At 38.2% G+C, this 16,962-nt stretch overlaps 1 protein-coding gene across 1 annotated transcript in view; it reads right to left on the bottom strand.

The window, feature by feature from the left end:
• Positions 1 to 16,962, bottom strand: part of LOC134353353 (exocyst complex component 1-like) — a 107,003-nt gene that overhangs the window by 22,349 nt on the left and 67,692 nt on the right. Inside the window, exons 12-14 of the mRNA XM_063061387.1 lie at positions 9,298 to 9,405; positions 8,126 to 8,208; positions 6,750 to 6,993 (exon numbers count right to left, since the gene is read on the bottom strand). Of these exons, the coding sequence (XP_062917457.1) occupies positions 6,750 to 6,993; positions 8,126 to 8,208; positions 9,298 to 9,405 (435 nt within the window). The remainder of the gene's footprint in view (positions 1 to 6,749; positions 6,994 to 8,125; positions 8,209 to 9,297; positions 9,406 to 16,962) is intronic.

Below are 16,962 nucleotides of genomic sequence, written 5' to 3'. Positions count from 1 at the left end.
AAAAACACGTGGACTAAGATATTAACTGTCCTGTGCTATCACCAGTGGGATCATCAGTTGATCTGCCACCTGTCTTCAGGTGTTTTGGCCCACTTATGATCAAGACTCCCTCGAGGTGGTGGTCCAGCAGTGCTACAGCACCACCTCCCACTGGTGAGCTTAAAAACTTGGTATCTGCCTCCATCAGAGTTGTTGGTCACTTCCATCCAACAGATAGAATGCTCTTCAGGTGTCTATGCAACTACTGAAGGGTTTGCAAAAGATGTATACACTGACTGACTATCTGCCCCTCTGGACATACTTGGTCCACACCCATGCTGATCCTTTCTCTGCTGCCTCAGCTACAGCCCTGCTGGTTGACTTGATCTCTCTTCTAGTGAAGCCAAGGTCACGCAGCCACTTCTGGAAAGCGAACGCAATAAACCCATGGCAGTCTACTTCGAATGGATAGCATGAGACCTTCCATCCTCTGTCTCTGCACTCTGATCTTAATTCTGCATACTTGGCTAACTTGCGCTCATGGGCTTCATCGATGTTGTCTTCCCAGGGGACTGTGAGTTCACCAATAACCATTTCTCTACTGGTGTCAGACCATACGATTATATCTGGACGCAATGTGGTGAAAGCTATTTGCTCCGGGAAACTGCCTTTCCCGTCCAGGTCAGCCTTGACACACCAATCATTGGCTGAAGAAAGTATGCTTGATCGTGAGCCTGCACAGTACACCCTTGACTTGGAGCCTTCTTTCACAAATGATATGCGATGTTCTGTGCAGCATGGGGCATGAGATAAGTTGTGCTGAAGTACTCTGCTCAACCGCTTCTGTTATAACTTTGAGAACTTCGTTGTCTCCAAGTGTACATGCCGCTGGAAAGATTGACTCTGCATGCACTCAAAATATGTTGAAGTGTTCCCTTCTCGCCACAAGCAGCACACCTGTCTATCTTACCTTCATACCAAGTGCTGAGGTTGGCAGGTGTTGGGAGCAGATCGTACGCTGCTCTGCATAAAAAAGAAATGCAGATCGGTTCCATCTGCCACAGAACATTCCAAGATAGATGTCATTGTTCAACACTTTCCCACCAGGTCCAAGCCCCTTGTTTGGCCAGGCCAGCTGCTTTAGCTAACCTCTTCTCCTCCTCTACCTCTCGTATTTCTTGTGTTACAAGCTCACGGTGCTCCTTACCTGTAGAAGATGACCACCACTTGTGGGTTGTCCATCCAAGTCCCTGGTGGCCTAGCTGGATAGCCCCAACCGTCTCCTTGTGTTCAGTCTAGACTCTGCCTCATCAACTGCTACACGGGCTGACCACTTCCTGCCTGATCTCTCATCCGGCTGGGTGTTCTTGATGACAGGGTCTTTTGAGTCTCGAAGAATCAAGAATGATCTTACCTTGGCTAACTTGACCTCTTCAACAAGGGATTGCACTGGGATGGTAAGATTTGTCTGGCTACTGTGGATTGCAACATTGGTGAGGCTGCTTGGTACTCCAAGCCGCTTCTTCACATACTTGTTGATCTTCCGTTCCATTGCCTCACATGGGACATTGCCACTTCATAGACAGTTAGTGGCCACATTATCCGTGGCATCAGTCCAGGCAGGCAAGTCAAACTTGTTGACAGACATCTTGAACCCTCTTGGCGTCTCTCAGCTCCTCTGTGTACCATCATCCGAGACTCTTAACTGGTTGATCCTGAATGGATGGAATCTCCTCTCCCCAAAGGGTGAAATGAAAGTCAAACAGTTTTCCTCTCCTAAGAACAAGGCTCCTTGACTTCTTGGTCTTGAACTTCATTCTTCCCCAGTCCATTAGTTCCTCGAGTCTAGATAGTACATTTTCCACTGCCTCCGTGCTGGGACCCAAAAGGGTGAGATCGTTCATGAATGCTCGTATTGGTGGTAACTCCCCCCCGCTATCAAGTGCGACACCTGGTCCCACTGATTCTGCAGCCCTCACAATGACCTCAATGGCTAACACAAAAAGGATGGGTGAAATCGCACATCCCATTGGGATTCCAACATCCAAGCTCTGCCACCTAGTTGTAAACTGCTGAGTGGAAAACCTCATCCGGAAATCATTGTAGTACTGCATAACAAAGTTCCTCACCTTAGCAGGAATCCATAGGAATTCTATCGCAAACTTAATCAGGACATGGGGAACAGAACCATACGCATCTGCCAGATCAAGTCAAACTACAGCCAGATTTCTTCTCAATCTTTTCGACTCCTGGATGGTATGCCATATCATACTAGAATGTTCAAGGCATCCCAGGAAGCCAGGTTTTCCTGCCTTCTGCATAGATGTATTTACCAATCCATTCTCCATCACAAATGAAGATATTCTTTCTGTCAGAATGCCAAACATAATCTTCCCCTCCACATTCAGGAGTGAGATTGGTCGGAACTGAGCAATTGGTCGAAATTGGTCTTTTAACTTAGCACCTAAACCATGAACTCACTTTGTAGAACCTCTTTCCTCTTTCTACCTATGTCATTGATACCTATATGGACCAGAACCTCTGGCTGCTCACCCTCCCATTTAAGAATGCTGAAAACTCGATCCGAGATGTCCTGGATTCTGGCATTCGGGAGGTAACGTACCATTCAGAAATCTCATTCTTGTAGACAGAACCTCCTTACCATTCCCCTAACTAATGAATCCCATATCAGCACAGTTCACCTCTTCTTCCCCTTCACTTCTGATCCACAGAACCAGATTTAGTGCCAGAGACCTGACCGCTGTGACTTTCCTTTACTAGGTGATCCCCAACAGAATCCAGTGGCGTACCTCGTGTTGCGGTGGATTGCCGCAGCGGTACTCTGCACTGGCTACTTAACCCCTTTCAACTTCCTGCCTGTCACCTAGTCTCCTGTGTCCTGCTCCTTGGGTGTAACTACCTTTCTATCTGTCCTGTCTCTCACCCCCTCAGCCTCCCAAATCATCTGGAGTTCATTCTATTCCAGTTCCAACTCCTTAACATGGAGTGTTAGAAGCTGCAGCTGGATGCACTTCTCGCAGGTAAAGTCATCAGGAACTTGCCTTCCTACGACCTGCAAGAGAAGCATTCAACTATCCTGACTGGCATTCTTACTGCTCCAACCATGCAATTATAAATAAGGAAAAAATAAATAAACTGAAAAAAATCTTATCTGCAGCTTTTTGCCTTCTTTCAATCAAGCCTCTCCTTGCTGAGGCCTTGAAGAGCTAAAACCTCAAATCCCCACTCTTACATTGTCCACTCCAATAATGGTTTTTCTGCTTGCCCTGCCTTATTAATTTGCAGTTGCTAATAAATCCTAATCATTGAGTGGCCGCTGGTGGTTCATTCAGTCAGATTTAGAAGATGGATGTACGACAGTTTTACATTTCCCTTTTATTATGTAAAAGCATCAAAGGTGGAGAGTTACAGCTGGAAATGAAAAAAAAAAACTTTGGTCTGCATATTGGGGAAAGCAGCTGAAAATGCTTAATAGCCGGATTCTGTAACAAAAACAGAAATGGTGTAAGAACTCCATCAGGCAACATCTGTGGAAAGAGTGACCAGTGAACATCACACGCATCATCAGAATATTGATTTGTTTTTATTTCCACAGAAAATGTATGAAGAGCATACTTAAGCATATTTAAAAGCCAGAAAAAAAGCTGAAGCAGATGATATTTCAACTCCCAGCAGCATTTGTCACATGCATGCTCTTCCTGTTGCCTTTTACCTTTTTTTCAGTATGTTGTCACCTTCCAGGAATTTCTTCACCCCAGTATCACCTTGATACTTTGGTAATATCAAATATCTGTCCAACTCCCTGGCCATCTTTACCACTTTTCCATTATTCCTTTCTCAACTTTATTGTTCTCTTCTATTTGTTGCCCCATTTTGCTTCAGAATAGTGTTACTTAAATATCCATTTCAGTTTCCCCGTTCAACACTCATTTCCGGTCTCCTTCTCTTGTACTTCACTATTCATTGTGCTCAACTCCTCAACTTGAAGGCTTTCAGTCAGTACTCTGCTTCCCCTCACTGCAACCTGACAGCTCAGTTGCTTCATCCTGATGCACTTCATCATTCACTCTCTACTTCTCTCAGGCTTACTGGTTCTTCTACCTCTTTGGATCTGCTGACTTCCGTGGCCACCTCTTTCTGCTCCTGATTGTGTTCTGTCAACACTTTGTGCCCCAGGACATCTATATTTCAAAAGTAACATATGGCTGACTACCAATCTCAAAAAGGAAGTTACACAGTCAGCATATTTTTAAATTGCTTTGTTGGGCTACATTCTAAATCTCAAAATACCACCTATTAAAAACTTGCAGAGGAAATAATTTAAATATGAGAATTCAAATATTAAATTAAATGCAATGATATCATTTGCTTAATCACTGAAATGACTAAATATAATTATAAACTTCACATATGCATCTGAAATCAACTGACAGGAAGCTCAATTTTGATAGCAATCCTCTAAAGTAAATACTGTATGGTATTCTACTGAGATAATGGCTTTGAGCAAATTCTTCAGAAACAAAACTGCTCTGTTTCAGTTTGAGCAGGCAAAGTTTTAAGCCACCCACTGCTGTATATTTGATTTATTACAACAGGATACAAACCCTTCTCAGTCTTGACTGAGAAGTGAGCAGAAGAAAAGGAGTGCTATAATGTCAGACGTACCGACAGTGGTAACCTTTCAGTCAAAATATTAAAAAGACCCTGTATGATACGTTAGCAAATACACATTATTTTGAAGTGCTATTGATTTATCTCCAGTGTCGTGAATATATTTAATCTTTATTCAACATCTCAAAAACAGATTGCATTTAGTCAATAATATACTTCTATTTTTCAGAGGTTGCTATATTTCCTACATCACAAAAGTGATTTCAATAGTACTTCATCAGCTGCAGAGCATTTTAATGTGATCCAAGGCCATGAAAGGTAGCATATGAATTCAAGTCCTCTTTAAATCATTTTAGCAATGCTACAAAGTATGACAATTAAAGAAGAGGAGGTACTGGCACTTTTAAGGAATATAAAAGTGGATAAGTCTCTGGGTCCGGACAAGATATTCCCTCGGACCTTGAGAGAAGTTAGTGTAGAAATAGCAGGGGCTCTGACAGAAATATTTCAAATGTCATTAGAAACGGGGATGGTGCCGGAGGATTGGCGTATTGCTCATGTGATTCCATTTGTTTAAAAAGGGTTCTAAGAGTAAACCTGGCAATTATCGGCCTGTGAGTTTGACGTCAGTGGTGGGTAAATTGATGGAAAGTATTCCTGGGATGGTATATATAATTATCTGGATAGACAGGGTCTGATTAGGAACAGTCAACATGGATTTGTGTGTGGAAGGTCATGTTTGACAAATCTTATTGAATTTTTTGATGAGGTTACTAAGAAAGTTGACGAGGGTAAAACGGTGGATGTTGTCTAAATGGACTTCAGTAAGGCCTCTGACAAGGTTCCACACGGAAGGTTAGTTAGGAAGGTTCAATTGTTAGGCATTAATATGGAAGTAGTAAAATAGATTCAGCAGTGGCTAGATGGGAGATGCCAGAGAGTAGTGGTGGATAAATGTGTGTCAGATTGGAGGACTGTGTGTAGCGGTGTGCCTCAGGGATCTGTACTGGGTCCAATGTTGTTTGTAATATATATTAATGATCTGGATGATGGGGTGGTAAATTGGATTAGTAAGTATGCAGATGATACTAAGATAGGTGGAGTTGTGGATGATGAGGTAGGTTTTCAAAACTTGCAGAAAGATTTAGGACAGTTAGAAGAGTGGGCTGCAAAATGGCAGATGGAGTTTAATGCTGAAAAATGTGAGGTGCTACATTTTGGTAGAACTAATCAAAATAGCACATACATGGTAAATGGTAGGGCATTAAAGAATGCTGGTAGAACAGAGAGATCTAGGAATAATGGTGCATAGTTCTCTGAAGATGGAATCTCATGTGGATAGGGTAGAAAAGAAAGCCTTTGGTTTGCTGGCCTTTATAAATCAGAGCATTGAGTATAGGAGTTGGGATGTAATGTTGAATTTGTATAAGGCATTGGTAAGGCCAAATCTGGAGTATTGTGTACAGTTCTGGTCACCGAATTATAGGAAAGATGTCAATAAAATTGAGAGAGTACAGAGGAGGTTTGCTAAAATGTTGCCTGGGTTTCATCTCCAAAGTTACAGAGAAAGGTTGGACAAGTTAGATCTTTATTCTTTGGAGCGTAGAAGGTTGAGGGGGGACTTGATAGAGGTGTTTAAAATTATGAGGGTGATTGATAGAGTTGATGTGGTTAGACATTTTCCATTGAGAGTGGGGAAGATTCAAACAAGAGGACATGGGTTGAGAGTTAGAGGACAAAAGTTTTGGGGTAACATGAGGGGGAACTTCTTTACTCAGAGAGTGGTAGTTGTGTGGAATGAGCTTCCAGCAGAAGTAGTTGAGGCAGGTTCTATATTGTCATTTAAAGTTAAATTGGATAGATATATGGACAGGAAAGGAATGGAGGGTTATGGGCTGAGTGCAGGTCGGTGGGACTAGGATAGGGTAAGAGGTCGGCACGGATTAGAAGGGCCGAGATGGCCTGTTTCGTACTGTAATTGTTATATGGTTATATGGTTACAAAACTCATCTGAAATACCTTATGTAAAGATATGGAAAAACATGAATTAGAGCTATATTTTTTGTTGATAGCTATTGCTATTGAAGTAATATAATAAGCACTTTATTAAAATATAGAACAAAATATCAATTACTTACAATGCATTTGTCAAAGTTGCGCTTCACGTGCACCAGACTATTTCCAAATGTAGATTTGATAAAGTAAGGAGGGTCAGAATCTTGAGCTGCCAGTGCACGCTGGCTCACTATTACCAGTAAATGCAAGGTGTTTGATGGGTTGATCTTATCACAAAGGTTTACAAAACTTCTCAGATCTAGTTCAAGAGTACTGAAGATTTCATTCATCATTTTTCGTTTAATACTTAGTCCGGCATCTTCCTGCCTAGTCGAAAGTATAGTAAAAATTATGGCACAAATTTTTTGCACTTATTTAACATGTAGTGAGTGAATAATTAGAAAATATAATATTAATGCGATGGAAGATTCATCTAGTGTGAACAGACATAATGTTAGTTATTCGAATTTCAAGACTAATATTAGAGTAATAGAGAAATTATTAAGGAAATGAGTTGTAACTTATGTTTGAACATGCTCCGGATTTGTATTTATTGGATGTCATTCACACGCTCCGGATACCTTCATGTGCTTCACAAGCAATGAAGCGGTTTTTGAAATTCAATGCAAGGAGATGCAGCAAAGTCCAACAAACTGCAATGAAACAAAAGGTCCAAATAATTTTATATTTGTTGCAGGATTTTGGCTGGGATAAAATGCAGCCTAAGATATGGGGCTAAGGTAACAGTTCTTTTCAAACTTGCAAGAACAAATGGAACTCTGAATAACTCATCTGACATCTGACACTCTTATAACATAGCAACTCTGCAGGCTAGAATTTGTGATCAAGTTTCTTAATTTGAACTTAAAGCCATGAGCTTTTAAGATAAGGAGACAAACCTTAATCAAGCATTTCTCTACAGACAAAGATATCTGTGATGCTTAAAACTGGTATTATAGTTCTTTCTTTCAGTAAGGAAACGAACACCATCTGTAAGTGGATTAATAATTTCAATAACTCAGTAAGTGGAAAAATCCTATTTGAAATTGTCAAATGCTTATGTGAAATAAATAATAAATCTGAATTAATATTACATGCTGGATATTGAGTGCTCAACTCAAAAACCTAAATTGCTTCCATCTGAATTTCAAATTACTTTACCTTGGGACTAGGAGCAGATATCTGTAGGAAAACACCTTTTTTGAAGGTGGTTTTCAAAGCAACAGTAGGGGAGTCATTTCTTGGCATAGAATATTCTTTGATTTAAAAGATGACTATCTATAGGAATAAAAACTGATAATTTTATTACTATAAGTTTGTTGTTGGTAAGCATTGAAATGTTTGTTGGATTCTTCGATCTTAATTCAGTTACCTACACGTCGCCATAAAAATATACATACAGGAAAACAAAAGTGTCAGTTTATCACAAATAACTGACATGTTCTAATATGTTACGTACTCTGCAGTACTCCAATGCATCTGTTCTCTCTCTGTAGAGTCTTGGATAATTGTAGCCAAAAGATCACTTTTATTTCCCAGCAACTGAAAAAAAAATCAATTAATTTAAAAACTTTCAAAGCTGTTCTGCTATCAGTTAAACACACAAAATGCTAGAGGAACTCAGCAGGTCAGGCAGCACCTATAGAGGAAAATAAACAGTCGCTGTATTGAGACCATTCATCAGGACTGGAAAGTAGGAGGGAAGAAGCCAGAATACGAAAGTGGGGAAGTGGCAGGAGTACAAGCTGGAAGGTGATAGGTGAAGTGAGGAGGGTGAGGGAGAGAGGATGAAGTAAGGGCTGGAGAAGAAGAACTCTGATGGTTGATGAGAGTGGACCATGGGAGAATGGGAAGGAGGAGGACACCAGGGGAGGTGATAGGCAGATGAAGAGAAGAGGCAAGAGGGGAGCCAGAGTGGGAAATGGAAGCAGGAAGGGGAAAGGTAAATATTCCAGTATCTGCCGAATCTCTTGTGTTTATGATTTGCTGCTATCAGCCACGTTCACACAGTTAAATAATGGTCATTAGTTATTCAGCATGACTTTCTAATTGACATATAAAGTTACTCAAAAACATTTAAACAGAATTCTAGTTTATTTTGTTTTTTTTTGTTCCATATCTCTGAAACATTTCATTTGGGTTTGAAACCCCAGAAATTAAACAGCTTTCAACAATAGTGAATCCACCAATGAACATCTCTTCTAATCAGTGGTAGTCATAATCTTTGACCTAACAACTAATCAGGAAGCAGTTAGGTATGGATATCACTGATATTTTAAAGTATTGTTCTGTCTGACCAGTCAGTGCCAAAAATTATATTGACCACTACAATGCTACACCTATGTAAGATTCTTGGCTATAACCTGACAATATTTTAAACTTCAAACATAAGAGCAAAAAAATCATTACTATTTAAACCACTCAATTAGAATAAGATAGAACTTTTATTGAATAATGATTTCATTTACTAAAGATAATTAAATGCTTTGTATTTAAGAGTATTGAAGCTAATAAAACTTAAAAGGCAACATATTTCACATTAAAACTCAAAAAAATTAATATTTAAAAAAACTTGAAATTTATAAAACACTCAAACTACAAAGAGTTTGAAAATATATAGAACGTTTTTACCTGTGGTGTTTCACTATATGTGTCTTCCGTCAACATAAAAAATTTGGTGATAAACTCTTCTTCTGCAATGCACACAGGCTCCAATTCTGTGACTACATGATCTATGATCTTGAAAGAAAACACAATAATAAAGATAACACAGTTATCACAGTAATAAAACACACAGGCCAGTTATCCTCATTATTCCCTTTCTGTAATTTCACAAATAATGGGCAAGGAATATCTAAATACTTTCATGAACTAAATAAAAATAGAAAAGGTGGGAAAGTTGACAATGTGTGCATGTGAGAATGGAAGTGGGAGAGAGACAGAACACACAAACATTCAGTTTATTGTCATACACAAGTACGGTGAGCTACACAGGTAAAAACCTTCCTTGCAGTAGCATCACAGAGGTACAGACAACACACAGAATTTCATTTTGGATACCTGATATTAAACTGGCATCTGAAACTACATAACATTTTGTGTATACCCTACAGAAGCAAAGGGCAAAAAGTGTAATCCAGGTAACTGGACTTCAGCATCAGCTGGTCGGATATAATTGAGCACCTGTCCAAAGAAACAGCACAAACACAAAGGCAACAATAAAAGGAGCCAACATCACATTAAGCTTCAAGTTCTTCAAGATGTGAACATAATGGGATGAAGCTGGGCTGTCTGCTGAGAAGTAAGCATTTGAGGAAGGTTAGAGGACAAAGTGGAGAACAAGGTAAGACTGAAAGAAATGTGAAGTCATAATTATGTGATGGGCAATTGGAAGGGAAAGAAAAAGTATCTCAGAAGGATGAAACAATGGATGAAATGGAACAATAGAGTCTGGGTGCTCTGAAAAAGAATGAGTTTGTGCATATAAGAAAGCTTAAGAGTATACATGTGCTGGAACATAGCATTCAGCCTGGACTCTCAGGATTCAGCAAGGATGATGACTTGAAAAAGCACCGAATGTCTTGAAGACATGCAACTGTGAGTGAATTAAAGCGGCTCAAATCCACATGAACTATGTCTGTGCAAACATTTTCAAATGTTATACGTTCAGAAATGTCTAGGGTGTGGTTATATGTCTTGGTTTACTGTTGAGAAGGGATTGCTTACTGTTTGGTTAGAAAAGGAGAGTGCTTTTTTTTCTACTAGAGAAAAATGCAAACTGAATTGGTAAAAATAATTTCCTATAATGTTAATGGGGTTTTGAATCCAATTAAAAGAAATAAGATTATGTCTAAATTGAAAAAAGAGAGGGCACAAATAGCTTTCCTCCAGGAAACCTATGAGCCAATCTGAACATGGAAAATTAAAAAGAATGGGTTTTAAGCATGTATTTTATTCATCATATAAATTGAGTCATAAAAGAGGGGTAGCTACTTTAATATCAAGTACTCTTAATTATGAACATATTTCAGAGACTAGAGACAAAGAAGGACGGTTTGTAAAAATCACAGGAAGAATAGAAGGTACAGAAATAACATTGCTGAATGTTTATGCTCCTCCAGGTAGTGAATGGTCATTTTATAGACACATTTTTGACCTAATGGTCAGTTCTCGAGGGGTAGTAATTTGTGGAGGGGATTTTAATATTAGATTAAATCCTATATTAGATTCTTCAAGAATAGTTACTCAGAATAAACCTCTGACTCGGAAAGTGAATTCATTGATGGAGGAGTTGGGAATTATAGATGTCTGGAGGGAATTACACCCTACTAGTAAAGATTATACATATTACTCTTTCCCTCATTCAGCCTATTCAAGGATAGACTATTTCTTTATCTTTAATACAGATAGACTCAGGATAAAAAACTGTAATATTGCAACAATTGATCTGTCGGATCATAGCCCAGTCTCTATGTCTCTAATCCTGGAAAGGAAAATGAGGAAAACACTATGGAGGCTAAACTCACATATACTCAATAACCTGAAAGTAATGGAGAGATTAAGGGGAGAAATCAAAGAATATCTAGACCTTAATGACACGGGAGAAACATCACCAGTGATTTTATGGGATACATTGAAAGCTGTACTGAGAGGGAAAATTATTTCCATTACTACTCACATGAAAAAAATCAATGTACAAAAATTAGCAGACCTTCAAGGAAAATTAAAACAACTTCAAGTTGTAGATAGCAACAAAAGTAATTCAAATCGAAAATAGGAAATTAGGAAATTGCAAAGTGAAATTGATGATATTTATACGTTGGAAACTCAAAGAAATTTTCTTTACCTGAGACAAAAGAATTATGAAGTAGGAGGTAAATCAGCTAGATTATTAGCATATAAATTACGAAAACAACAAGCAGACAATACAATTCATAAAATAAAGAATCCAAAGACAAAGCTTGTGGAGAGTACAAAAGGGAAATTCAAGAGAGTTTTGAAACATATTATCGAGAGCTGTACTCCCAACCCCGGGCCCCCAATGAGCCCTATATAGACAGTGTATTGAATTTTTTAGATCTACCTAAACTTACAGATTTACAAAATGAAAGTTTATTAGAACCAGTAACTGTCAAAGAACTGAACGTGGCCATCTCTAGGTTAAAGGCTGGAAAGTCCCCGGGTTCTGATGGGTTTACCTCAGAGTGGTACAAGTCCCTGAAGACACAGTTAGCCCCATTACTACTTAACACCTTTAATTGGATCTTGCAGAGAGGAGAAACTCTACCTTCCTGGAGAGAAGCGATTATTTCAGTTATTCCTAAAGAGGGTAAAGATAAACTAGAATGTGGCAATTATCGGCCAATTAGTGTTCTTAATTTAGATTACAAACTATTTACATCTATATTAGCGCGCAGATTGGAAAAGCTTTTACCTGGCCTAATCCATTTAGACCAGACTGGATTTATTCAACAAAGACAAACACAGGACAACATAAGGAGAACTCTGCACATATTAGAACAGGTTAATAAGAACGAGACAGAGACAATGGTAGTAGGATTGGACGCTGAGAAAGCTTTTGATTCGGTTAGTTGGGCATTCCTATACAGAGTGTTAGGAAGATTCGGCTTTCAAGAAAGGTTTATTAAAGTAATTCAGACTCTATATGACAGCCCTACAGCCCGAATTAAGATAAATGGGGACCTCTCTGACTCCTTCATTTTAGAGAGAGGCACTAGACAGGGATGCCCAATTTCTCCTCTCCTTTTTGCGCTATATATTGAACCACTTGCCCAACTAATAAGACAGAGCGAAATCGTGAAAGGTATCAAGGTGGCAGGGATTGAACAGAAAGTGGCGTTATTCGCAGATGATGTTTTGGTCTATCTGAGTGAACCAGAAAAATCATTTATAGGATTGTTTACACTGTTGGATGACTTTGGGAAAATATCAGGTTATAAAATAAATGTAAAGAAAACGCAGGTTATGTCCCTAAATTATACACCATCCAAAAAATTGCAGGATACATACGATCTTAAGTGGGAAGCTAAATCATTAAAATATTTAGGAATAACCCTGCCGAAGGATCTTTCAACACTGTCACAGGTAAATTATGGGCCATTAATCTCAGAGATAAAAGCAGATATGCATAGATGGAATCTTATCCCCTTTTTAAGTTTAAATTCAAGGATAAATACTATAAAAATGAATATTCTTCCTCGGTTATTATATCTTTTCCGTACTTTACCAGTGGAGGTGGATGATAATCAATTCAGGGAATGGGACAAATGGATTTCCCGCTTCATTTGGCAAGGAAGGAAACCTAGAATTCGATATAACGCCTTACAGTTAGGGAAGGAAGGAGGAGGTATGGTTCTTCCTTGCCTGAGAAATTATTTTTATGCCTCACAGATAACCCCTCTGTTATATTGGTGTAATAGGGAATATAAGGCTAGATGGAAGGAAATAGAATTTGGATTAGTTGACAGTTTTCCTCTTCAGGCCTCAATAGCTGACAAAGGATTGATGGCCCAGTTGGAAAAATTTAATAATGCTTGGATAAATCTTACATTAAAAATATGGCAGAAGGTGGTTAATTCATGTGGAATTAATAACATGTTAAAACTCTTTAGATGGTGTGCATATGATACCGAATTCCTTCCCAACAGAGGAGATAAAAGATTTGAGCTATGGATAAAGAAAGGTCTTACAACCTACCTCTCATTTATAGATAAAAGAGTATTACAAAGTTTCCAAATCCTGCAGGACAAACATGGCCTAGAACATAATGACTTTTTTAGGTACCTTCAAATACGAAACTATGTTAACCAGAGTTGTAGATATACAGACCTATCAACAGTAGAATTAGAATTTTTCAAGATTCTGAATTCGGCTTGCAGTTCAATACCTAGTAAATCAGTTTCTCGCCTATATAATGCACTCTCCCATGCTAAAAATGTAAATACACTGTATATTAAAGAGAAGTGGGAGAAAGAAGCGGGGTTGGTACTTTCAGAGGAGGCTTGGGGGAAAATCTGCAGCTTTCAATGGTCCTCGACTAATTCTTTGACTTGGAGAGAACATTGTTGGAAAAACATTATAAGATACTTCAAGACCCCGTATCAGGAAAAATATAAAGATACAAATGTGATGTGTTGGAGAAGGTGCGGCTCCAAGGAGGCAAATCATTTTCATATTTTCTGGGATTGCCCTAAATTAAGTCTATTTTGGGAAGGTATTCATAGAACATTAGTTAAGGTACTTAGGTCCCAGATACCTCTGAACTTTGAGACACTCTATTTGGGGCATGTATTGTTCCTTGAACAGAAGGAAGATATAAAGTTGCTGCAGGCCCTCTTAGCGGCAAGTAAGAAATCAATCACTAGAAAATGGCTAAATCCAATACCACCTACATTAGAAGATTGGTACGAAATTATCTTGGAAATATTTAAAATGGAAAAGTTGACTTACTCCCTGAGAACTCAAAAAGAAACATTTTATCAAATCTGGAATAAATGGATTGAATATATAACCCCAATGCGAGCAGACTTTAGATGACTCTCCTAATGATTTATATTGCTCTTCTCATCAACACAGTAATATTGCTAACGTAAGCACCCCTAGTCTAAATGTTTGTTTTTTTTTGGAAAATAGAGAATTAACACAAGTAAAGGGAAAGATTTGGGAAAGGGATAAAAAAAATGAAAAAATTAAGTAAATAAGTACATAGGGATTGGATAATTATGTCTGCGGGCAGGAACAAGCACGAACAAATTGGGATATAAACACCTACAATGGTTGGTATATAGGCTTGTATGCAACATTTTGGACCAGTGGAAGTGGTCCAGAAGGGTTGTATGGAAACTATTATTACCATTTTTCTTAACAACTAATTTCATTACTTAGCCTAATAGGTTAGATTTACCACAGTACATAATTATCTTTTTAAATGTTTATTTTCCTTTTATATCATCTCAATGTGTACTTAAGAATGTATAAATAATTGTAGTTTTATACATATAAAAAATGGAAAAGGTTATATGTGTGAAAAAAGTACATGATAATTGTGAACTCCTTATCCAAATAAAAATAAAATTAAAAAAAAAAGAAATATGTCTGTGCTAGATACAGTCACTGTTGAAAGTGGCTGTGAAAACAAATTTAGTGGATAACCTGATCAAAGCAGCAAAGCATTTACGGTGATCGGCGTAATGAAGTAAGCAAACATTATGCCACAGAAGACAGTGGACATTCTCCAATTTACGACAAAACCCCAAATTGCTGGAAATAGTAATTCAAACAGACTCTGCCAACAGAGAAACAAGGTTAATATCTCAGATTGATAACACTGGACAACAAAGATTTTGCTTCCTGAATATACTTGAGTGTATCTTATGGAATTTGGCCTGCTGATCATGAAAATCACCATCAAATTTCCTCATCATGCACTATCTTTTTGAAATTGCCTATATTTTTGTTATTTCAATTCATAATTCAAGTCATTTACCATGCTGCCCACAATGTCAGCTGAAAAGTTTGCTATATTGTCCAGGCATGCCTGGGCATGCTTAGGCAGGGCAGATGCTGCATGGCAGGATGGGTTTTAGAAAGGCTATAAATTTCCATAAAAGATTTTGATATTTGAGATAGATGTTTCCCAGAATAACTGATGCCAAGATTAAGGAAGGCATTTTTGTTGGTCCACAAATCTAACAGGTCATCACTGACAAGCAATTCAAAGAACTTCAATGTTGTTAAAAGTTTTCTTGGGAATTGCAGTGCAGCAAACTACACGCAGCTGGATGACAACATGCTTCAAGCATACAAAACCATGAAGTGCAACATGTCACTAAAGACTCATTTTCTGCATTCCCATTTAGACTTCTTCCCTGCAAATCCTGGCACTGTCAGTGATGAGCATGGTGAAAAGTTTCACCAGGACATTGCAGTCATGGAGAAACAGTGCCAAGGCAACTGGAATCTATTAATGATGGCTGATTATTGTTGGACACTTAAGCCTGAAACACTGAACACAAATGAAAATCACCAATACTTTTATTTAGCTTAGTTGAACTTTTGCAAAGCGTCAGCACTATTATGCAATTAAGCATATTATATTCAATAAAAGTCAATTACTTGTTTCTCCAAATTCCTACATGGTACAAGCAGTCTGAAATTATATTTGCACTCAGCTTCAAGTGGTCTATCATAAACAAAAAAAAAATCCAAGGAAGCAACACTTACGAAAATATTAATTGTTCAGAGTAACCTTTCTTCATATTTAAGAAAATTAGACAACAAGCAAGTGTTGGATTAGGATTAGTTGCTTGTTACTGTATGTTTTCTTGGAGGTTTAGGTTTCCTATACTTGCTTAGATGTTTGTATAATCACCTGTTTGCTTTTAAAGTTTTAGTAACCTGTAGCACATTGGTTCGATATTTCTATACTGTAGTTCTTTTGTCTGCAAAGCTTTAGTGTGATTCAGTCAGTACTAATTAAATAGGTTTCTTATCTAAAACTGGTCCAGAACAGTTTGCAGTATAAAAGGATAGCATATATCCCAATGAAGCACCTTGGCTGAAATGCTGATTATTCATTTCCATAGATGCTGTCTGACCTGGAGTATTTATCCAGCATTTTGTGTGTGTTGCTCTAGATTTCAGGCAACTGCAGAATCTCCTGTAGTTGTAGCATCCTTATGGGTTCCTTTGCCACTGTTATTTACTCTGTTACTTTACTCTCCTTGCTTGATGGAACACACCGACCTTGTCTGACCTATACTAATAAAACACTGTAACCGTAAGATTTGTGTCTCAGAACAGGTCCTTCAGCCTAGGAATTGTGCCAACCTTTTAACATATTTCAGATCAAGTTAACCTTTCGCTCCCACACAGCCCTCCATTTTTCTTGCATCCATATACCAAGAGTCTCTTAAATGTCACTATTGTATCTGCCTCTACCACCAGAAGTACGTTCCATGCACTCTCTGTATAAAAGAACAATGTTTGACATCCCTCTATACTTTCTTCAAATCACCCCAAAAGTATGTCCTCTTGTATTAGCCTTTGGCATCCTGGAGAAAAGGTGCTGGCTGTCTGCTCTTTCTAGGCCTCTTATTATCTTATACACCTTTCATCCTCTTTTTTGCACTACTTATTTAATTTTTCATATGCTTTGTATTGTAATGTACAGCTTTATACTATGTATTGCAACGTACTTCTGCAAAACTACAAATTTCAGGACATATGCTATTGATATTAAACCCGACTATGCAGTTTGAGAGTAAATACCACAGG

Source organism: Mobula hypostoma, chromosome 10 (genome assembly GCF_963921235.1).
Source record: "Mobula hypostoma chromosome 10, sMobHyp1.1, whole genome shotgun sequence".
NCBI classification, from domain to species: Eukaryota; Metazoa; Chordata; class Chondrichthyes; order Myliobatiformes; family Myliobatidae; genus Mobula; species Mobula hypostoma.
The sequence above is the reverse complement of the archived record's forward strand: the minus strand, read 5'-3'. Positions and strand labels throughout refer to the sequence as shown.